The following is a 23,191-nucleotide window of genomic DNA, read 5'->3' on the forward strand; positions in this document are numbered from 1 at the left end:
ACGCTCGACCGACGAGGCCACCTAGGGGCCCCCAAACATCAATTTTTGAGAAGCGAATTCCACAAACGTACACTTAGAAGACCAGAGGATGTGAAATATTATTGGTGGTTTTCTCCGATGTGGTAAAGTTACCAGTGAGTTTTCATGTAATTTTGCATTTCAAAATTTTCAAAATTTTCTAAAATAGATATGCCTTTGTCACCACCAACCCCCCGAAAAATAATACATTTTGTTTAAAGATACACATGGTACAACGTCGACAGATCTACTGCAGAAACAGTGTAAGAAACCCAAAGCTGTGCGGGATTGTCCCCCCATGAAGGACTGTCCAGCGTTTTCGCAAAGGGAAAACTTGCGAATGTCCAGGCAGTTAATTCACAAAACCCAGACCCTTACTGACCTGACCCTTGGCAGAGCCACAGAGGCAGTGCCCCCACCTGCCCCCAGGGAACAGACTGCGTCTGCGGGGATCCAGGTGGGTCGGGCAGCAGGTGTCAGCTGCACGCAGGGTTGCTGGAGGAGCAGCAGGTGTCAGCAGTTGGATCGCCGATGGTGCCTGAGTCCCTGGGCTCCACCGTGGGGCCTGCACATAAATACCAGGCCCAAAACCACCATCCCAGATCCAGGAACGGAGACAAGGCAGGTCTCTCCCGACGACTGCAGAAAGTCAGAGAAGATGGCTTCTCTGGGTTCAGATGATGTTGGGGGGCTGATGGTGCCCCAGGCATCCTGTCCGGCCATATCCTGGAGTTCCCGAACCATCGTAACCACTGAACAACAGTAGAGGCTTTCATCCAGGGCCACAAGCAGGACTCCCAAGGCACTGGGAAGCGGGGTGCTGCAAGGTGGCCACGGCATAGGCTGGTCCCTGTGAAGCCCCATCTGAGCCCAGCCTTGGCCTCGCACTGGGGGTGCTGGGCTCGTCCATGGGGACACAATCTACCAGGAAGCGCCCTTGCTGCAGGCTGACGTGGGTGCCCCTAGACTCCGCGGAATCCAACCTGGCGGCCGCCTAGAGGCCAGGCACAAGTTACATGGATGCCACGGGGCACAAGGTTGGGGGGGACAGCAGGCTGGGAACAGAGGTCACCACACTGGGTAGAAAGGTAGCTTCACCTGGCTGCGTGACCCTCTGTGTCCTCCCTGCCCACCTGGACCCCGGGTCCAGAGCCAGGTCATAGGCCACCCTCCGTGGTATGTCAGGTGCCCCCGGGTCTCCAGAGTACATCTCCAGAGCATCCTACCACAGCCAGCCCTCCCTGCAGGCTGTCACAATCCCCCCTTACCCGAAGACACATGCCTGGACCCGGCCGCGGCCCCCACGCCCACTGCACACATGCAGCCCCCGCTCTGTGCACTCTGCTCGCCCTCATCTGCCGGCCGGCTCCTATCATGTCCTCCAGCTCCGTCCCTTCCAGGAGCAGCACCCCTCAACAGGCCACCATCCCCCGCGGGGGCCGCTGACCCTCTGGGCCTGCCCCAGCCCCTCCGGGTGCTGAGCTGTGTGCCCCCCACCCCAGGGTCTGCCCACAACCCTGTGGGCCTCCATCCACTATACATGTCCTGCTAAGACCTGCCCTCAGCTTCAAAGCTGGAAGTCCTGTGGATGGCAACAGGACTCCAGACCCCCTCTTCCAGCCACATCCACGGTACAGGGGAGGGGGAGGCAGGCCTGTGTGTGCAGTGGGGGCCCCGTGGCCGTTTCTGAGAACCCAAGACGCGCCTCCAGCCTCAGTCTGACCCAGACAGTCCCCAGCAGCACCAGCCGGGCCAGGCAGGTACCTGGTCCATGAGACCCATTGGATGGCAGACCCTCAGGTGCCGAAGCCCGAGATGGCTCAGGACAGTGCAAGCCCGCCCCCGTCAGGGTGAAACTGGTCCCCAGTCTGCACACTCTGTGTCTGTAGCCATCGTGCAGGTCCCAGGTTACCCAGGTCAGAGCACTCGGCCCAGGACTGCTCTGCAGCCGCTCCCCCTGGACGTCACAAAGCCACTTCCTTGGCCTCTCATGCACCGGCGGCGAGGGCATCAAAGCCACGCGTTCTGTGCCCAGCGCAGCGTGACCGAGGTGACCACTGGGACAAGGATGCACAGACTCTGACCCAGCATCCCCCTGGGGTCTTGTTCTACGGATCTAGCAACACAGAACAACCCACCCACCAAGAGGTCACTGCAACCTTGCTCGCAAACGCCACACGCTGAAGACAACCGAAACACTCCACAGCAGAGCACTGGTCACACGAAGAACAGGATATCCACACAGCAGAGCAGAAGAGCAGGGAAGTGCTCTCCCTGCCAATATGGATGGAGACGTCCCTGGGGCCTGCCATGGGCTGTGGGTCGGGGACATGGAGCCGTCCGTCCCTCCCCTGATGCCCCAGGGGATGGCAGCACGTGGGGGGGTGGAGTGTCCCCCCAGAGCCCTGAGAGGTCACCGCAGGTCCCCAAGCACATAAGACACCTGCAGGTCTGGTCCCTGTGGGTGCTCTTGAGCAGCTGTGAGCAGCCGGATGGTGTGAGCCCCGAGAACGCCCCAGAAATCCCAAGCTGCTGCAGACGCAGAGACCCACCTCAAAGGCTAGAGCCTGGGTGGGAAGTGCAGAAAGACAGTGTGTTGGCCTCCAGGGGGGACATCTCAAGGGGTGCCAAGGAGGGCGCGCCCCTCGGGGTTCCCTACAGTGCCAGGCACTGGCTGGGTCCACATCCCGGCTCGCCTATGTAGGGGTGTGTGACCTCTGACAGCACGCCCAGCCCCTCTGCCTCTGCTCCCTCACCCAAAAACGCAGCACATCCTAGTGCCCGCTGGAGGGGGCAGAAGGATCAGGCGGGGTTGCTGCCTGGTGAGGGACCCATAGCAGCTGGATGAACGATGTCACCATCAGCCTCTGGTCACAGTCCCCACGGCAGCCTACTGCCCCCCACAGGGGCCACCTGCAGGGACGCTGGACCCGGCCCCAGACCTCAGCGCTCTGGGGGTCCTGTCTGGCCTTGACCACTGTGTCCCACCCAGAGCTGCGGTGCCAGGCGCCCCACCCACCTTCTGCAGAGCCACGTCCCACCCCTGAGCTCGGACGGAGCCCAAGGCATACCCGTGACCATGGCCCCTGAAGCCAGGCTCAGCACCCTGCCCCGTCCTCAGGCGCAGCAGGTGACCCTCCCACTCCCTCTGAGCCAGCCAGCACTTCTCACTAACAAACCAGTCAGTCCAGCACCCGACGCCCTTGCCAAGAGCTGCCGTCAGGGAGGCATGCGGCCCTGCTGTCAGCTAGCACGGGCCGCAAGGCCCTCCCGGGGTCTCCTCGCTGCCCCCTCCTGCCCCGACACCTGCGCACCTGCCCCGCGCAGCCCATCCCGCGCGCACCTGTCACAGGTGGCCTTACTTTCTGGGAACAGAATCTCGAGCACGCCTCCACTGTTGCGTTGGCCTGCACGAGGGAATCGGGGAAGGCGTGGGTGCCATTCTCTGGCAGCCTGAAGCATCCGCGGTATGTGACGGTCCTCCCTGCAGGGACAAAATGGGTTGCTGATGAGGATCCTTGTTGATGCCTGTCACGGGCAGGGGGAAAGGTGGCTTCGGGGTCTGACCTGGTTGCCCACGCAGTCAGCAGGTGGGTTCTAAACCAGAGAGCAGACTGTGCGGCCAGGGGGTTGGCAGGCCAGACTCCTGAGACCCCAGGCGCCCAAACCTTGTCACTGTGGTTGCCATCAAGGGTGGAACTCAGGTCTGCGTCTCCCACCCACTTCAGGGACGGCATCCAGCCAGTCCTCTGTCCCTCCCTCCTTCCTTCCACAGATCTGGACTCTGTGCCCCTTATGGGCCAGGTTCTGCACCCTGTGACCCAAGAGGCTGATGTTCTGCAAAATTCCATGTCTTTGCAGTGCAGGCATGAGGAGGAACTAGACCCGAATGCATGAAATCCCACCACAATCACCTCACTGTGCTGCCGTGTCAGACCCTCTTGTCTTTGATCCAACTCCCGCCAGGAGCTCCTGGAGCCCGTGCTTCAAGGAAGCCTCCTGCCAGGCTGTCCTCCAGGCCAGGTGGAAGGGTCCAGCCCCTAGCCCACATCCCCTGGACATCCGCCCTGATACCTGCCCTGATCCCCGCCTCACCCCCACCCCAACGCCAACAACGCCCGCCCCAATGCCACCCCCGATGCCCACCCAGATGCCCCCCGACGCCCACGTGGATGCCTGCCCCGATGCCCCCCTGACCCCCCCCACCTGCCCCAACGCCCCCCCATGCCCCCAACGACACCCACCCTGACGCCCACCTGGATGCCCCTCCAACGCCCACCCAGAGGCTCACCCTGACACCATCCCCACACCCACCAGATGATCACTTGGATGCCCACTGGATGCCTCCCCTCCATGTAGGCCTGCAGGTCACCGCTCCCTGCAAGGTCTGCTTGCCCCTCCCCTCCTGCTCAGGTCAGTTCCGCCTTCCTCTCTCCCTGCACAGCAGCTGCTGTTTGCTTTTGTTTTTTGTTTTTTTAAAGATTTTATTTATTTATTTTAAGATTTTATTTATTTATTCATGAGAGACACAGAGAGAGAGAGGCAGAGACACAAGCAGAGGGAGGAGCAGGCTCCATGCAGGGAGCCTGATGCAGGACTCGATCCCAGGACACCAGGATCACACCCTGGGTCAAAGGCAGGTGCTAAACCATTGAGCCACCTGGGGATCCCCTGTTTGCTTTTGAACAGAAAGTTCCAGGGCTTTGTTCTCCCACAGAACTGAAGCTCTCTGTTGGCAGCTCTGACTCCAACTCTGTGCCTGCGGCCCCGCACCTCCTCCTGTGTGGGCCTCCCTGCCACCCTCAGGCCCCCCCTTTGTTCCTGGGGCCTGGGCTTTCTGAGGATTGCTCCTGTCTGCCTGGAACATCTGGGCGCTCCACAGCCAGGGCATGTCAGGCCGCCAGGCCCGCCTCACTGCTGCACAGCCAGGTGGGCCTCCATGCTTTACGAAGAACCAGAGCCCAGAGTGGGCAGGCAGGGTGCCCAGGGCCACACAGCATGTCCGACACGTGGCAGGGCCAGGCCTCCAGAGAAGCGTGATCAACCCACAGGCCAGAGGCCCAGGCGGCCTGGCTGAGCCTGACCCCCCCGCCCCTACGTGAGCCCCCCAGCAGGGCCGCACCCGGCGTGTGCCTCAGGCCGCAGGGCAGAGGGCAGGGCAGGCCGGCACACTCACGCTTCCTGGAGCCGGGCTGCAGCTCCTCCACGCGGTACACAGACAGCCGGCCGACGCCCCCGCATGCAGAGCCCTTTTCTCCTTTGCACTCGTGGTTGCACGCCTCGGGCCCCATGCTGGTCACCGGGAGCCGGTTCCCGCAGTAGCACTCTGCCCCAGCCTCCAAGCCCGCGTACACATAGGACCTGCAGGGAGAGCAGCCCCGCTGGGTTCCTGGCACGGCCCAGGTCCCGCAGCACCGACTGTGGGCTGGGGTCAGGTGGGGTGAGGGGCTGGTTGTCAGCCAGACTGGAGGGCCACCAGCGAGGTGGGGAGCAGGCCTTCCCCTGTGGGGCAGCGACCAGCCTCGCGGGGCCCTCGCCAGCCTGCACTCTGCCCTGAGGTGCCACTGGGTGTCCTGAATGGGCTCTGGGCCAGGGGACGGGGCCCTGCTTTGTGGCATGGGTCAGCGCCTTGGTGGCAGTGCTGCTGTAGCCCAACACTGGAGCATCCATGGTCGGTCCTCCCCTAGCCAGCATGGCTGTAAGCTACTACCACCTGCCTCTTGGGACTGCGACCCCCAGTGTCCCCACTCCACCAGGTGTGGCAACAGCACAGGTGAAGAAAGACTGCAGGTGGGACCGACCACGTGCCCCTTGGGATGTCAGCCCTGCCAAGAGGCCTGCTCTTTCCCACCCCCAGCTCCACAGGCCAACACGGAAAACTCAGGTGAAACCCCCACCCCCACACAATCCCAGTGCCTGTGTGGCCACCTGCTGGCCTCCTGGCCCTGACCAGCACCTACTACCTGTAGGCTGTTCCCCAAACTGCCAGAGTCACTTTCAATTCTGTCTATATTGCGAGGCTGACCCAGGACCCATCCTGTCTGTTTTGGCCTCAGTTTCTCCGTCTATAAAACGGGCTTGATGGGAGCTGACTGATCGGCCGGTGATGGGGACTCAAGACCACACACGAGGAGGAATGTGATGTGGCGTAAACAAGCCAAGTGCACGCCCCCCCCGATGCTGGCACACACGTGTCCCATGTGCAAGTGCACATGCCTGTACCCAACCCCCCACCTGTGACCTGGGAGCCGCTCCCTCACAGAGGTGGGTGTCGGCTGAGTCCGGGGAGCTGCTGGTTCTGGCACAAGGACAGGGGCCTGGGCGATGTCTGGACACACAAGTAACCTGAGGCTCAGGGTGAGAAACCTCCCACTAAGCCCCCTGCCCCGCACAGCGGGCCCTGTCCCCGCAGGCAGCGCTGCAGCATCAGTAAGCCCAGGCTGATGGTCCAGCTCCTGGCCACCTGGTGGGTTTGGGGACTGTCCTCCCTCCCGGCGGCTGGACGGCCTGGAGCTCTTACTCACCGCTCAGCGCATGCATCCTGGCAGTGGGAGACGGTCATCTTTCTCAGGTCAAAGAACACGGCCCCCTTCAGGGTCCTGTCCCGGCCACTGTCACTGAAGCAGCCAACATACATTCCTATGGGCAGAAAGCACAGCAGAGACTCAGGCCGGGGGAGACAGGGACCTCAGAGGGCCCCGGGCATAGGTCCCACATCCCTCAGCATTGGCCTGACACCACTGTCCACTGCCAGCCCACCTCCCGGGCGTGGAAGGTGCCCGGCCTCCACCAAGGTCTTGCGGCAGGTCACGTCGCCTCCCTACAACCCTGAGGGAAGAAGCCAGGCATGGAAAGTCTGACCTTCCCTGAAATAAAATACATCCCGCAAATGGAAAAAGTGAGTTCAAGAAAAAAATCTGTGGTCCTGGGCGGGGAGGACAGAAGCCCTGTTGCTGGAGGAGTCCACATGTGTCTGCCAGGCTGTGAGACAGCAGTCCCTGGTGGGAATCGGTAGTGCGGCAGTCGGGCACCTCTGGCCCCTCCCTGGAAGGTGAACTGGGGGGTGTGACCCTGCCAGGTGGTGCCGGTGTCACCCCACAGTTACGGGGTTGAGGGAGCTGTCTCCCGACACAGCGGAGTCTCCCAGAGATGCCCAGAGACTGCAAGCACAGAGCCAGCGCATGGGGCGCGTGAAGGCACTGCCACGCTGTGCGGGAGCTCGCTGGGTCCCATGCCACGCATGCCAGTGCTGTGCAGAGACGAGGATGGAGCGCCCATGGGCAGATGCTACCTGTCACCCCTGGGACGTCTGGAAGGGCACTCATGTAGCACACGCTGCCTCTGGGGAGTGACGCTCAAGGCGACCCCACGGCCCGCGGCTCCTGGACAGCTTTGTGGCAGGAAGATGCTCTGCCCACAGCCCCTGGGATCCCAGCCTGGAGCAGGAGCAGGCCTCCTGCCAAGGGGTTTGGAGATGCAGGTCCCAGCCTTCCTTCCCGGGGCTGAATCCAGGGCAATCGCCTGTCTGTGAGTGTCACACCTAACTCCACTTCCGACCTCCGCTACGAAAGGCAATGCTCTGTGCCTCCCTCCGGTTCCCTCGCGGCCCAATGGATAAAGGCCTGCCACCTGCCCCACCCCACCTGAGCCACTTCCCTTGCCCCCAGCATGGACCTATGCCTTCCTCCTGCCCATAACTGCCCTCTGTTTCCTGCCTTTTCCTCAGGCACCCACATCCCGAGTGAGAGCCGGGGCCTGTGGACGCGCTGAGTGAGGGGCATCCGGGGTACGGCGAGTGGAGAGCCCGGCCTTGGAATGTTTCCTCCCTGACGGGCGCCACTGTGTCCACCAGGGTCCCCACCGGGCCCGGCACACCGTTGGCACAAGCGCCCACTGTCCAAGGTGGGTCAGGGCCCCAGGGTTAAGTGAGTCCTGCATGGATGGGGAGGGGCCCAGAGGGTCTGCCTGCCACCTGCCCGCGGCTCCCAGGCCCCGACTAATAGATGCAGAGCAGCGGGAGGTGAGTGGGTGGCCAGGGGCAGGACCCCACCAGGCCAGGGTCACCGAGGGGGACGCCGTGGAGGGTGCAGCCGAGGTCACCTTCTCAGTGTCTTCCCGCAGGTCGTGCACCCTCACCTTCACCCTGGGATGCCCCTCACCCAGCGCATCCACAGGCCCCGGCTCTCACTCGGGATGTGGGCCCCTGGGGTCATGGCCTCATGGGGAAACCCTGAGACCAGCACCACCCTTCCCCCACTGCAGGGAAGTGCCGTTCCCAGTCACCTACTTGGGGAGAGAAAACCCTCACTGAAGACATTTCTAGAGAGTTGCTCAGCAAAGAGATCCTATTACAGCTTTCAGTTAAACCCCAAACCCAAGCCCACGGCACGTCGAACGTTTGTCGCCCTTGATGGGAGATCACCCAAGACCAAGTCGGGGGTCAGGGCTCCAGGCCCCGGGCCTGGCTGGCAGAGGTGGGACGTGTCTGGGGGCAGGAGGGCATGAGTCTGTGCATGAGTCTGCTCCCACCTGTGAGGGGCGGGCGCAGGAGGGTGGAGAGGGTGAGGTCACGGGCAGGCGGGGTCTGCGCAAGGTGGCACCCAATGGGACTGGGTTCACTGTGAATGACAAACGGGGTGCCGTCCCCTCCCTACTGGACTCCTTTCTCCCTGAGATAGGGGCACCACCTCCTTCACTCCAGGGATGGACTCAGTGGGTGTAGCTGGGTGTGCTCCCCATGCTCTGGTGCCACCCGACGGGGACCTAGCCCACTCCCGGGACAGGAAACCATCGCAGGATACTCGGCCCATGACCCACATGCGTGAGATGGGAGGAAACACTCCAAGGCCGGGCTCTCCACTCGCCGTACCCCGGGCGGCGCACCAGGCCTGAGACCCACGTGCCGGCTCTGTTTGGAAGAGGAGGTGAGCCCTCCCTCCTGGAAAAATACCGAATGGTTCCTCCAGCTCTGACAGAGGCGAGGGTGTGCGGTGGGGAGAGGACATCCGGGGGACACGCTGGGACACATTCTGAGGCGGATTTATTGCTTTCAGCTAAAACGGAGGCAGCGCATTATTGTCTGTGACTCCGCAACTGTTCATTTGCACATCAACACGGACACGCCGCGAGGCCGTTAACGATGGCTTTGGAGATATTGGAACGTCTTTGGGAATCACTATCAATAAAAAACAAACTGGCGGTGGGAAGTTACTATTTCTCCCCTAGTAAACTTCCTGACATTTTACTCCATTATGGACGTTGTCCAAGGTATAATGAAATGCCGGGTGATGGATGGGCCTCCCGCAGCCTCCGCGCTCCGCAGGATCCCTGGCCAGGAGCGTGGCCGCCTGCCCAGCCGCAAAGAGCCGCCCTCTTTGTCTGTAGCCCCAGCAGCTGGCCCGGGGGCGCACTATGCTCGTGACAAGCTCCGGTGGGGGGGGGATCACAGGCCAGTGGTCCCCTGCTCTGCAGGATGCCCCCGCTACCCCCAGGGCGCACACGCTTCCTCCTGTCCTGGGTGGGGGTGGGGGGCCGCCCACACGCTCCTGCTGAGCCGGCCACTCACCCTCCTTGCACTGGTCCCGGGGGCTCCTGGCAGTCACTGTGCTGACCATCCCACACCCGCAGTGCACCGCCACCCTCCGGGCCTGAGCATGGCTTGGTGTACCCCGTCCACCCCTTCACTAGGGGGAGATCCCTGGGGCTCTACAGGGTCACCCCTGCCCTGCCCTCTGAGGGCCAGGTCATAAAGACCTCCCCCCAGGTCTCAAGTGCACAGAGCCTAGTAGACTCACACGTGGAACCCCAAGAAGGGCAGACCAGTCTGCCCAGGGTCACAGAGCCAGTGACCCCAGCACCAAGAGACAAGCTCAGGTCCATTGTCAACACCTGTGCTTCTTCACGGCGGCTCCCCAAGGACTCCATGCTGACTGGCAGTCGTTCATACTCTAGTCTGAGCGAGGCAGGGTAATACAGGCTGCATGGAGACCCAGACTCCCAGGTGCTAGGGCAGGCTTACACTCTGCAGGCAGGCCTGCACACAGTGGGCTGCAGGCACCATCGGTGTCCCCCCCCAGCCTGGGGAAAGCCCCACTGACGAATCCCACAGCACAGGGCTCTGACCTAGGTCACCTCCGGAGAAACACCCTTCTGTGATGTCAGGAGCCCGCCGTCCTCTGGGCCTCCCTCACCATCACGAGGGCCACAGGGCTCCTCCCTGTCCCTGGACCTTCCCATCATCCTGAGGATAAAGCCAGACTGCCAGGCTTGGCTCTCCTCCTGACCCACTGCCTCCAGGCTGCACTCCCAGATACGCACTCTGCCCTCCATATCCCTCCTCTGCCACCTTCCCCTCCCCACTCCCTCTCCACTCCCTGCCAGCACCTGGGGTCACACCCCAGATAGGCCAGGGCTTCAGGGGAGGGTGATGGCAGGACCTGCCTGAACCTCTGCACCCCAGAGTTTTCCCCCGTAGGATCGGGATCCAACCATTATGGTAATTCCCGCATGTGGTACATTTAAAAACGCACCATAAATGCCAAACGATGGAGCTGGTTACAGACAAGATACAGCTGCCAGGTCCCAGTGCCCACAGATGCTCCAGGCCCTCCCATCCTGGGGTCTCAGCCTGCAGGAGCCACCATCACCTGCTGACACTGCTGTGCAGATGCGGCTCGTGCCCCGAGTTCTGGGGGGAAGCTGCAGCCCTGGGGCCCTAGTCTCTGTCCCTGCTGCCTCGGGGCCCCAGGGATGCTGAGGGACATGTCCATCTGACTGTCAAGCCTGCCACAAAGCCGGGACACGCGCTCCGGGATGTGGGGCCTGTCCCGCGGGTGACAGCAGGACTCCTGAGGATGTAATTGGGAGCAGTGGGCCTGCGGGGCCTCACGGGGTCCTGGGAGCCGCCCCGGGCAGGGGAGGGCCCCTGGGGGAGCACCTACCTCGGCTGCCAGCGGCGGGCCTGGGAGCCTCGGGGCCTGGGGCGAGTGGCCCCTGGGGGTCGCCCATGAAGTGGTGAAACCAGCGGCGCCGCAGCTGGCGGAGCTCCGAGTTTCGGCCGCGGAGCCAGCGGGGCCCAGGCCGGGGCCGCGCCAGGGGCCCGTGCAGCACATCCACGCCCAGCAGCAGCTCTGGGCTGACACGGGGGGCCTGCAGGGCCCGGCTGTCCAGCAGGCCCACGCCCAGAGCCACGGCGGCCACCGGCAAGGCCTGCAGGGGGCCAGGTGCCCGAGGCCCCGGCGGGAGGGCCACGCGGACTCGCTGCAGGAGCAGCAAGCTGCCAGTCATCAGGTAGGCGGCCGTGAGGAAGAAGAGCAGGAACTGGGTGCGGCGGAGCAGCTTCTGCAGCCGGAAGGAGGGTTTGGCCATGCCCCCGGGACAGCAGGGCTCCCGGCTAGAGCCTGGGCACGGCTCCTAACGCCCGGGTGGGAGGGAGGCCGGGGCCTCCAGAGGCCTCATCCCCGCGTCCCGGTGCCCGCCTGTGCTCCTCAGGGTCAGCAGGTGCGCTGGGGGCAGCATCACGCGTCTCCGGCTACAGAGCCCCGCAGCTGTGGCTTCTGCCCCTGTGTCACCAGCTTCACCATCGCTGAGCTTCACGGACACACATCCCCGGCTGCAGAATCTGGAAGAACAGAAAGAGCACACTTAGATGCCACGGTGTGTGTTTGGGGGGGGTGGTTTGGGCACTGAGGCTCCTGCCTCAGTTTACCAATGGGACACCTGTGCTGTGGATGCACCAACAGAGTGAAGGGCTCCAGGCCCAGCCCTGTGAGCTGCCGGCCGTGTGCCCCTGGGCAGTTATTCCAGCCTCAGCCTCCCCACCAATGGGGAATGACACCCCCCACCCCCATAACTGAGCAGATCCTGCGACAGAGGGACTGTGACAGACTCCACCAGCCAGGCCCTGACCTGAGCACTGACCCCGGGGCAGCCCAGTGAGTCGGAAGGGGTAGGAGCCCCATTTTACAGGCAAGGTGATTGGAGGCAAAGATAGTTTGCTGAGTCGTTCAGCCGGCAGAGGAGCCAAGGTACCCATATGCAGCAGGTGCCCCATGCATGCAAACGGCCTGCCAAGTTCCCGCTGGGGGTGCCTCAGAACCGGAAACTGTTCTAGAAACTGCTTCTGCAGTGGCCACTGGGCTGAGCAGGGGAGAAGGTGTGGGCACGCACCTGCTATCTCGGAGGTGGGCACCTGGCAGGAAGGCAGGAGGGCGCCCCGCGCTGGCCCAGGCTCCTGCGGCGGCGCCTCTCAAGTGCGCTGCTTGCTGCTTGGGGCGGCGGGGGCTCTGCAGCTGCCGGGAGCCGGGCTGCCGCGCGAGGGTGGCCCTGAGCACAAGGATAGTCTTGTCCCAGGAAGAAAAGCTCCTGGGAGCGTGACTAACATGGCCCGGGACCCCCGCCAGGCCCGCAGCCCCTCAATGGTCGCTCTGTGCGTGGGGCTCAGCCAGCCCAGCATGAGCAGAAAAGAGGCGTTTGGGCTCTTAGGGGCTGGCATCCCGGGAGAAGACTCTGCAGCCAGAGCAGCCCGCCCCCAGAGCCCATGGGGCCACCCCCCTCCCACCCCCTACCCCCTCCCATCACCAGAGGGGGAGGGGTGGGTTAGGGGGTGGGGAGGTGTGGGCAGGTCCTGGGGTAGGGGGCAGGGTCTGTGCCAGGGGGCCAGGGGCGGGGTGTGGGCAGGTCCTGGGCCATCGGCGCAGGGTGGGGGGCTGCAGCAGGTCTCCCAGGCTCTCCCTGCCCCATCAGATTTGAGACCACAGAGAATATCCCCAGAAATCGCCGCTGATCTCTGTGCCTCCTGCTCCGAGAGGCCGCCAGGGCCACCCTGCTCACAGGCGCTGCCGTGCTCAAAACCCCCACCCCAGGGTTCTGGGATAAACACCAGGCTCCAACCAGCTCATCCCGCCCCAGGCCCGGGGCTCGCGCACAGGGATGCACGCACCCAGACGAAGGGAGCCTCCTGAGCACACAGTCTCTGCTGCCTCCTCTTGGGCCTCATCCACCCTCTAGGCCCAGTGAATCCCCGGGTATCTTCCAGGGCTTAGCCTGGGTGCCACCTCCGCCAGGGAGCCTTCCCTGACCACCCCACTGCCACCACATGCACACACTGGGGTAGATTCCTCTGCCGTCCCACAGCCTGGGCTGACCCCTGGCCCAGCACCCAGCACCTGGCACCCAGCAACAGCTGACCCCGCCCAGAAAGCTGTGGATCACCCACGCTGGCCTGTGACCAGCTCCAGGCAAGATCCCGTGCCCCGCTCATGTTTGCAACCCCGACCCCAGCGCGGAGCCTGCCTGGCCTTGTACACGCAGCTATCCTCGTTTCTGAGTACGCTCTTCTAGGTGAAGGAGAGGATGACCTGAGAGGCAAATCCTCAGGTCGAGAAGCTGCTCCCCCTGTGGGGTCCAGGGGCTCCGAGCTCTCAGGCCACGCCTGAATGTGGGGGAGTTGGGGCAAGCGCCGACACCCAGCAGCCAGGACCCTGAGGCAGCAGGAGCCACGAGGTGCAACCCCTGTCCGTGTTGTCATTCTAGGGAGGGGGTCTCGGGTCTGCTTGCAAAAGGCTTCTGCTGATGAACCTGGGGTTTTGTCTGTGAAAACCCCTCTAAAATGAACATAGCCAGACTCTGGCTGTGGAGGGAAGGGGTCAGGGCAGATGGCGGGGGTGGCGGGTTAGCACTGTAAATGCACGGTCACAGCTTGGAGCTCCCACAAGCCACACATGGTGGGTGGGCGCTCGCAGAGCCAGGGATCACCCCTAGGCTCCCCCAGGACCCCACCTCTGTAGTCACCCATCCCAGAGGGCCTCCTGGCAGGGAGGGGCTGCGCCTGGGGGCAGGGACGGCCCCTGAGGTCCTATAAAGCAGGCCGTCATCCTAAACTCTCCATTATAAGGCCGACTCCCAGCCCAGACACCTGTGGGGGGGTCCCCCACCCTGGACTTCTGCACTCCTCCCCACCCATGCCCTCCCTCCCTGAGGCCAGCAGCCCCTCCAATAGGGCACCCATCTCACCAGATGTGTTGCACGCAGCCCGCAGGGAGGGTGGCTCCAAGGAGTGTGGGGGGAGCACAGGGTCAGCCCCACAGCACGGCCTGCCCGCCCAGGTCAGCACCCATCAGCGGTGCCTGCGGCACCCCACAGCCCCGGGGGTGAGGTGCTGCTCAGGACAGAGCCCAGGCTCCTCAATGCGATGTGGGGCAGCTAGCTCAGCCCTGCCATTGAAACTCCTGCTCCTGAGAAGTTACGAACACCAAGGAGGCAAATGAGGGAGCAAGAGCCAGAGGAGGGGCCGCGGCAGGTATGACCCATCCCCTGGTGTCCCTCATACCTCCACTCCCTGGGGCAGGCCTGGTGCCCCATCCTTGCCTGAAACCACCCCCAGCTGTTGGCAGCTGCTCCCATGTGAGGAAACATCCCAGCTGGGCTGCGGTCACCCCCACCCCACCGCCATGGGTGCCCGGCATTCCCCTACCCCAGAGCTGCAGCCCCCATGCCCCGTGGGGTGAGGCCCACTGCCTGCCATCGGACCACAGGGCCGCATGCCCCCCACCTGGGCCACCTGCTCTGGAGCCCGCCCTGCGCCCGCTGCATGCAAGGACTCCCACGCGCTTCCATCAGCACCTCCCTAAAATCACGCCAGGTCCGAGCCGCAGGTGTCGTGCCCAGTGTGCCCCAAGCCCAGCGTCCCAGACGCTGCCATGTGAGTGAGTGTGTGGGTGAGCGTGCCAGCTCCTGGGCCCCTCCGCTGGGGGCCTGGGCCAGTTTTCCCATCTTGGAATCAAGCAGGTGCTCTAGGGACCTCGCCCAGGCCCTCATCAGGAGGGGGTGTGGGGCTCAGCCTGTCCCGGGGCTGGACACAGGTGGATGCTCGCTGCCCCGCCCAGACCAGGGCAGGCCTGGGGGAGGAGAGGGTAAGGGGGCACGGGGCTCCTGGGGATCCTGGGGGAGCGGGCGCCCTCTCCTGTTGCTCTGTTGCTGTCTGGGCCTCAGGGGGCAGCAGGTGCCCAGCCTGTGGGTGGACAGGTGTCAGGCCCATGGTGCCTGCCTCTCGGGGGGTGGGGGCAATGGGGAGAGGACAGCAGGCAGCCCCTGGGACCTGGGGGCTGGAAGGAGAGCTGGCAGGGGTCCCCTCCTGACCCCGGGTTCAGAGCTACCCTCCCCAGGGAGCGAGGGCTGTACAGATGGAGGCCCGGGGCCCAGCATGCTACTGTCCCCAAGGAGATGGGCCATGGGGTCCCGGCCACTCAGAGCTCCAGCTTGCAGGATGGGGGGTGTCCTCAGCCTCGGGAACCAGGGCGGGGGGTGGGGAGCCGCACTGGGGAGCCCCCAGCCAGGCACTGCCTGTCCCCGCCTCCAGCCCAGCCTCCACGCACTCAGCTCCCTGCCATCACCAAAGCCCAGGACGGTGGCCTCATTCACAGGAAGAACCAGTGCTGCTGCCCCTCGTGGCGACTCCCCAAGACTCGGACGGCCCAGCCCAAGGTCCTTGGGGCCCCTTCTGGAAAGGCTGCGTCCCGAGCACAGTGTCTCCTGGCCAGCGTGAGCTGTGTCACGTGGGGTCCCCTCACATGCTCTTCCATGGGCTGGGGGGGCCTGTGACCCTGACATAACTCTGAAATGCCTTGTGACCATCGAGGCTCAGCTTCAGTGCCACCCCTTCCAGGAAGCCTTCCTGATCTGTGGCAGAGCCGCCCCCCCAGAGCCCCACTGTGGGACAGGGATGCTGGGTAAACCACACCTGGGTGATGCATCCTGCCTGGAGTCAGGGCTCCACGCTGCTCTCCCCACGGTTCCTCCCAGCCTGGGGGCCCCCCCGCTCGGGGTGGGGTGCAGGACAGACCCCCAGCAGATCTGTGCCCCCAGCCACCCTCACCCTGGTGCCCACGCCTCTGCATCTTGGAGGCTCAGACCAAAGAGCAAAGGACTCCCTGACGTTAAATGTCTGGGCCCTCGGGCGGGACAAGGTCTGGGAAATGGGAATGGGGTGGGGATCCCTAGCTTTGAAGACCCAGGTACTTTGATCTGAATGCAGGACTTCAATGAAAAAGCCCAAAATAAGAAAAGCTGCTAAGAGGGCATAAAACGTTAAGAGAAAGGTGGAGATTGTGTGCACCGTGACGGGGAGGAGGGATGCTGAGGTTCCCACCAGCGCGGCTCACACCCAGCCCCAGAGCCCACTGGGTGCTTCCACGTGCGTGGAATGACCCGCTCGCTCAGGCATGAATGAGCCACCTCAGCCCCCAACGAGGGAATCACAGAGGGCCCGCGTCCACACCCAGCGTTCACTGAGGGCTCACTACACCAGACCCGCGCTGCCCGATGTGCCGCACACACCACGCAGCCCACATCCGGGCGAGCCCCACCGTGCAGATCCGGAAAGACAGCGGGGAGCCACCGTGGGGGCTGCAGACTCCCCTCCTCTGCAGGCTGACAGGAGCCCAACGCTCCCCCGAAGCAGCCCGTCACAACCCGTCTGGGCTACCGCGGGGCCCTGCTCCTGGAGAACCCCATTTTGTTCGTTCACATGCTTCTCCAAATCCCTTCGAGCGATTCGGAAGTGCCTGGGAGAGTGTGTGGAACCTGCAACCTCAGCCCCGCCCTGCAGTCGCTACAGGATGGGGTGCCCGGGGCGCTCCTGCCCTCAGAACCTTGCGGGCCTAAGGCCAAGACGGCCACCCTCCTGGAGGGGCTCACCTTGCCCAGCGTCTTCACGGGGAAGAGAAGCCACGCAGAAGGAGGGGGACCCCGTAGCCAATAGGTGTGCCTTGTTTCTGACCCCCTAAGTTAACCCAGCCTGTTCCCCCATCCGCGTCCCCCATCCACAAGGGCAGGCAGCTCCTCTCCAACCACATTCTCCAAAAGTGGCACACTCATGAATACCGTGCAGGCAGCCCATCAACACCAGCAAGGAAAGGTTAGAAGAAACCATGTGACAACAAGGCCTGGAGGCCCAAGGACAGGGTATGGTCACGCACGCACTCCCCAGGTGAGCAGGGTGGCCCGCTGGTGGGCATGCTGGTCAGGTGCATCCCTGGATGACGTCCCCGAGGGTCCACCCTGCACCCAGCCCACTCCTGGGCCCTGACCTCAGTGCAGCCCGTCAGGGACGGGCGGCCCTGGGGCTGAGCCGGATGGAAGCATAGGCCGGACCGCCCACCAGGGAAGCAGCCCTTCACCAGCCTGCTCAGCAGGATTTCAGTGCGGCCTCCAGGCATGGGGTGCTGGGGGCCTTGCAGGCCAACTCCATGGGAACCAGCTCCGTGACTCACTCCCCAGTGCTGGCCCTTCAATGACCTGGCCAGACACTCGGACTTTGGTGGCCCACCAACTGGGACCCCAGAGCATCATCCCCTTCTGTCTGGTGAGGTGGACAGGAGGGAAGGGACAGGGCCTGGTCTTCTGCCTAACCTAAGCTTCACTTCACTTCTAGCCCGGTGTGCTGCAAGGCCATGGGCCACACCCCGCAGGGCCCCCACACCTGCTGGACAGCGGGGTGTGCTTACCCCCAAACTGAGCATCCTTCCAGAGGAGTTAGGAGATCTCATGCTGAGGATGGGAGGTGCAGGTGCATGTGGGGGCTGTGGGCACCCCCACGCCCCGGCTCAGCCCACCAGCCCAGCAGCCTGCCCAGCTGCCCTGACCGCGAGTGTGCTCTGGAGACCAACATTCGTGCTCCCTGCCGCTCCTCACAGGACCCGGGGCTCTTCCAGCCCATGGGGGCACCATCTCCCAGGGACTTCCGAGACCCTAGCCAACAGTATGTGATGGGGGGTGAGGGGCATCCTTGGGGGAGCCCTTGCCTCCTGTCCAGCACCTGCAGCCCTCAGGAAGGAGCTGCTGCACACAGCAAGGCTGGCCAGCCTTTCCGTCCTCTCCCCACCCCCCCCACCCCAGCCCTCGCTTCCCTAACTCCATATCCTAGGCCCCATCCCCTGACCTGACCCAGGACGGCCCAAGCAGGGATGGCCCCAGTGACTCCACAAACCCAAGCACGCGGTTCAGGCCACATAAAGGGTGGTGGCATCTGCTGCGGTCAGGAAAGTACAGTGGATTTCCCAGTCTGTCTGTCTGGGGGCAGCCCTGGAAGGGCCCGTGTGGACAGTCACTCCCTGCCGGTGGGGAGGGAACCCACCCCGGTGCCAGCCTCCCCCTGCCCAGAGATGGACAGCTGGACCTCTGCGCCCCTACCTCCCTGGGGAGGACCAGCAGACCCCCCCCATCGACTGGCCACCCCGAGGCTCAGGACACACAGGAGAAACACAATTAGCAGCCCCAGTCCCGTGTCGGTCCCCACCTGGGGGGGCGCAGGGCTCTGCTGGGGGTATTTTCCGGACCAAATGCACCAGCAATACGGTTCGCCTTCTTCTCTGCCTCCGTTCAAGTTCCCGGAGAGGCAGACGGAGCCCTCCGCTGGCCGGAAGCCTGGCTTGGCGCGGAGCAAGGGGAGCTGCCACGGGGACGCGGCTCCTCCCGGAGAGGCAGCGCGCACCCCAACCCGCGCTCGCCCACTGCCGCGGCCCATGGCCTCCCTTCCACGGACACGGACCGGACACGGACACGGGCGGTTAGGGGCGGTGTGGAACGCATCCAAAGCTGCCCTGCGCGCCCCCGCCCACCCCGGGGCCCCGACCGCTGCCCCACGCGTGCTCCCCCACTCCTCGCCCTGGCCGGTCGCCCGAGCCAAGCAGGTGCACCCCGCGCCCTCCCCGGGCGCCCGCGCGCACCCCACTCCCCGCCCCGGCCCCAGAGGCGCCCCCGCCAGCCGCCCCAGCCCAGGCAGGTGCAGCCCTGCCGCGCGCCGGCCGCGTCTACACAAACTTGTTCGCGGGCGGCTGGGAGGCTGGGAAGGAGCGACGAGGGTCCGGGCGGGGTCCGGCGGCGCGCCCGGGGGCAGGACTCACCCGGTGATCGCGGCCGGCTGGGGCGCCCGCTCCCGGGCACCGAGTCCGAGCGCCGGCCCCGCAGCCGCGCAGCCCCCGCGCCCTCGCGAGCGGCCCGACGCGCCTCCAGGCAGGGGCTCGGGGCTCGGGGCTCCGGGCGGCGGGCGGCGGCGGGCGCGGGGGGCGGGCGCGGGGGGCGGGCGCGGGCGCGGGGGGCGGCGGGCTCTGCACATGCTCACTCGCGCGGCCCGGGGACCGCGGCCGGCCGCCGCCGGGTCCTAGAGGCGCCCGCGCCGCTCCGGCCGCCGCGTGGGAGGGGGGTTCGGGCTGGGGGCGGGGGCCGCGCCCGGACCTGGCCCGCGAGCCCGGCCACGCAGGCGGAGCAAGGACGCGCGTGAGCTGCCCGGGCGCGTGCACACGGGTGCACACGCGCACGCACGCGGCCCCCCGTGATGCACACACCCAGCAGTGCATTGGTGCTCACACTCCGCACACGTATACACAACACGCGGCACTGCCACACTCACTCAGACAGAGGACAGACTACCGCCCGGCAGGACACACCGCATCCCTGGTCCCAGCCCCGCAGACACACCCTGTGCTCTGTCCCACTCACTCACAGGCGACCCAGGACTCTGTGACAGGGTCACACAGGGTCACACACTTGGTGGTACTCTGGTTCCAACACAGACACACACTGGGTCACTGTCCCATCCACAGCTGGACTCGGACACATGGAATCACCACCCCACGAGCAGACACACGGACACCACCTCCCAAGCCTGCACACTCAGGGTGCTGCCACCTGCTACTGTACTGCCCCCACCCCGACCCTCCACCCTCAGGGCCGACTCACTCCTTCCTGCCATGCCCCACACCAGAGACCACTAACAGACACACTCTGGTGTGGAGTCGGCCTAGGCACTGACCCACAGGCACTCGTGTGTGACACACGAGGCGGACAGGCTCTGATACGGACACACAGGTATACAATCACTCTGCTATCCACAATCCCCCTCTAAATAAGGGTTGGATCCAACCCTAAGGATTTCCCCTCAACGCCTCTCCCCTGCCCCTGCCCCTCAGAAGTCCCCCGGCCACAGTGCCACCCCCTGCGGATGTACCAGCGGGCCCTGTCCTCACCCGGCACCCGCGGCTAGAGGCTCCAGGAGGCTGAGGACCAGCAGCAGAGGCTGCAGGAGCAGGTGGCGGTGGCCAGGCTCCAACCCTGTCTTCCTGAAAGGGGAGTTTCATGCCTCCAACAACCACTAGGGGCAGAGCTGCCTGGCAAGACTCCGAGGAGGCTGTTTGCAACAGGTGCAGGGCGGGCAAGGAGAGGATGAGACTGGGACCCGTTGGAGCCCCGCTTCATGGAGGTCAGCCAAGCGGCACCCAGAGGGGAAGGCGACTTTTTTGACATTCGCCCAGCCAAGCCCCAGAGTCAGAATAGAGTCAGCCCCCCCTGGAGCCCTGAGGACACTGGGCGAGGGTACCGGGGTGAGACCCACATCCGGCACTGCCCTGGCATTCCCAGCTTTGCAGAATAGCCCCCACGTGTATCCCTGCCAGAATGCGGATGTGTGCAGAGGATCATGCTGGCGACGCTGGTCCAGGCCCCCTCCCCCTGCCCATTATCTCCCTGGGGGCTCACAGGAGGTCAGGGTCTGCCTTCACCGGCTCATTTTACAGAGGAAGCTCCTGTGGCCCGAAGGCGGATAAATGCCCAACGCTCCCAGCAAGCAGAGCTCAGGGGAGTGTTGTTAGCCCAGCCCCTCTGGGAGGTCACCGGGGACAGCATTCAGCCAGGAAGTCCCCTGTGGCCACTGCCAGGGAGGAGAGTTGCTTCATGACAAGAGAAGAGCTGTCCACTGTGTGTGCCACTTCTGTGCCCCATGCCACACTGCACCTGCTGTGCAAAGCCCTCCAGGGGCGTGCCATGCAGCCTCTTCGGGGGGCACAGGTAGGGGCATCTGCTGACCTGGGAGACATGTGGAGCAGGAAGGAGGAGGATGGAAGCCAGGAAGTGGTGGACAAGGGCTTGGTTATGGGGCTCGGACCACCTGTCAGGTGTCCAGACAGCCAGGGGTGTTTCAGAGTTGGGACGAGGTGACAGACAAGAGGTCATGAGGAGGCCACCTGGACTAGCTGTCACTCCTGACCACTCTCCAGCTCTGCCTCACAGCTGTCACGTCTGCACGGGTAGAACTGTTTGACAGTGGTCGCATGTCATCTTTGTCCACATCCCAGGAGGTACCTAATACCACGGGGACCTCTGTGGGGGTCCCACCGTGGTACTGACACATCCAGTTACCCCTGGCAGAGCACTGCCTCTCCCTCCCTGCAGGTCTGGGACTAGGGACCAGACCATCTGCTCCCACTTCAATCCCACCTCTTGTCTTTGGGTTTAGACCCCATCTTCTCCTCTCTTTGTGGATCCAGGGACTGAACCCCAAGTATTTACATTGTCTCCTAGTTTCATATTACCTGCTGGCTTATCCATCCACCCATCCTTCCATCCCTCCACCCACCCATGTATCCATCCTTCCATTCATCCTTTCATCCATCCTTTCTATTTTCCATCCACCCACCCATCCATCATCCACCCATCCATGCATCCATCCACTCATCTACCCATCCTTCCATCCACCCATTTTTTCACTTATTCACTGAGCAAGACATCCATTGCATTAGTATTGAACACTGAAGCCTCTTTGAAAAGAAGGAGGGATCTCTTCAAAGAGTTTCCAGTGTGAAGAACAGGACAATGAAATAATGCACAAAGTGAGCATGTGCAACAAAGAAGGAGTTCTGCTGTGTCCGTTGGGAGGCTGTAGCTTCAAGCTCATCACCACGTGGTCAAAAGTGTTCCTCTGGGGGTAGCAAAGCACAAGGAGGATGATGGCTGCTGGGAGGGCAAATAGCAGGGTGTGCATGGATGCATATGACACCAAAAGTTTGGAGGAATTCAGGGGAGGCCTCACGGAGGAGGTGACATTTCCATGGACTCCTAGAGGAGAAGTCGGCATTATCGGGGCTCTAGGGAGCAGACGCCATTCCAGGCAGGGGAAGCATGAAACACACAGTGTGGTGGAAGGGTTGCTGGTGACCCGATGTCATGGCATGTGTAGCCTGTGGTCTGCCACAGAATAAACATATAATGTGTTTTAGCAAATACCATCTGAGGAGCTCTCCCCAAGCTTCTGCACTCCAGAAATGCCGCACATGGGCACTTTCTTGACCCAGCAGACTCATGGCGTGCCTCCCCCGCAGCACGGCCATCCTGATGTCCCACTTAAAGCAGCCACCTTGCCGGCCAGTTCCTGGGCTGCACAAAACCTTCACCCCATCGTGACCCGGGGCACATGGTTTTTGTCTGTCATCTCCTTCCTGACCCTCACAGCCCCCAACCGTGCCCCATTTAGAATGTTGCCAATGCAAACCTGGGGAAACATCTGCATGGTTCACAACTCCATCCTTGGGGTCTAGCTTAATTCTTGGCACATAGGCTTGTTCACTAAATATTTATTAAATAAATAATTGATTGATTTTTTTAAAAATGCAGTAAGTCTAGCATGACATATTTTTAATGAATCCGGGCAGGTCCCCAGTGGTCAGCCATGGTGCTTCCCAGGAATTCAGAGACCACGCCCTCCCACTCAGGTTGCACACTGATCCCCGTTTCCACCCAGTCGGCTTACGTCTTGCGGTCACCTGTGGGATTCTGTGGCCACCAGGGGGGCCCTGGGTCGGAGGGAGTATGGGTGGCTCACTGTGCCGGGTCCAGCCACCACGGGCCAGGGTGGGATGATGAGGCACCAGCGCCTGGCTGCCTGCCTGTGAGCACCCTCCCCTTTGACCACGGAGCCCTTGGCTGCCACTCCAGGAGACCCTGACCCACAGGGCGATCAGCTCCACCACCCTGGAGTGGCCTGGGAAGGCTGCCCTCACTCCTGTGGAGCATGGCATCCACATCACCAGAGGCCGCGGCCCTCAGAGACCTGGAGACCTGGAGGGACCCTCTTCCCGCCTGTGCTGGTTTGCAGCGCCGTGAACCATTTGGGGCACGCTCTGTGCACTCAGATGCCAGGCTGGGCTCTGCGCTTGGCTGGGCTGCCTGTTCGCAGGTCTCCCCCGTGAGGAGGGGCCACAGCCAGGCTTTGGCAGGCCACCGCGAGGCCACCGAGACACAGCCGGGAATTGTAACCCTTATGGGATGGAGGAGCCTGCAGAGGAAGGAGGGGCCTGCAGTGGGAAGAAGGACCTCACCTGCCTGGAAAGGCGCCCCCGGACTC

At 63.5% G+C, this 23,191-nt stretch overlaps 1 protein-coding gene across 5 annotated transcripts in view; it reads right to left on the reverse strand.

Annotated features, from left to right (window-relative positions):
* WSCD1 (WSC domain containing 1) overlaps positions 1–20,144 on the reverse strand; it is a 30,684-nt gene extending 10,540 nt beyond the window's left edge. The window contains exons 1-6 of one of the 5 annotated variants that reach the window (XM_072730008.1): positions 20,043–20,076; positions 12,187–12,342; positions 10,959–11,638; positions 6,543–6,657; positions 5,195–5,379; positions 3,381–3,502 (exon numbers count right to left, since the gene is read on the reverse strand). In XM_072730008.1, the coding sequence (XP_072586109.1) occupies positions 3,381–3,502; positions 5,195–5,379; positions 6,543–6,657; positions 10,959–11,385 (849 nt within the window). In that variant the 5' untranslated portion in view covers positions 11,386–11,638; positions 12,187–12,342; positions 20,043–20,076. Of the gene's footprint in view, positions 1–3,380; positions 3,503–5,194; positions 5,380–6,542; positions 6,658–10,958; positions 11,639–12,186; positions 12,343–18,313; positions 18,517–18,920; positions 19,060–20,042 lie in introns of those variants that run through there. The other 4 variants (XM_072730007.1, XM_026005231.2, XM_072730006.1 and 1 more) reach the window with 4 other exon arrangements.
* Positions 20,145–23,191: the final 3,047 nt, after the last annotated feature.

Source organism: Vulpes vulpes, chromosome 12 (assembly GCF_048418805.1).
Source record: "Vulpes vulpes isolate BD-2025 chromosome 12, VulVul3, whole genome shotgun sequence".
NCBI lineage: Eukaryota > Metazoa > Chordata > Mammalia > Carnivora > Canidae > Vulpes > Vulpes vulpes.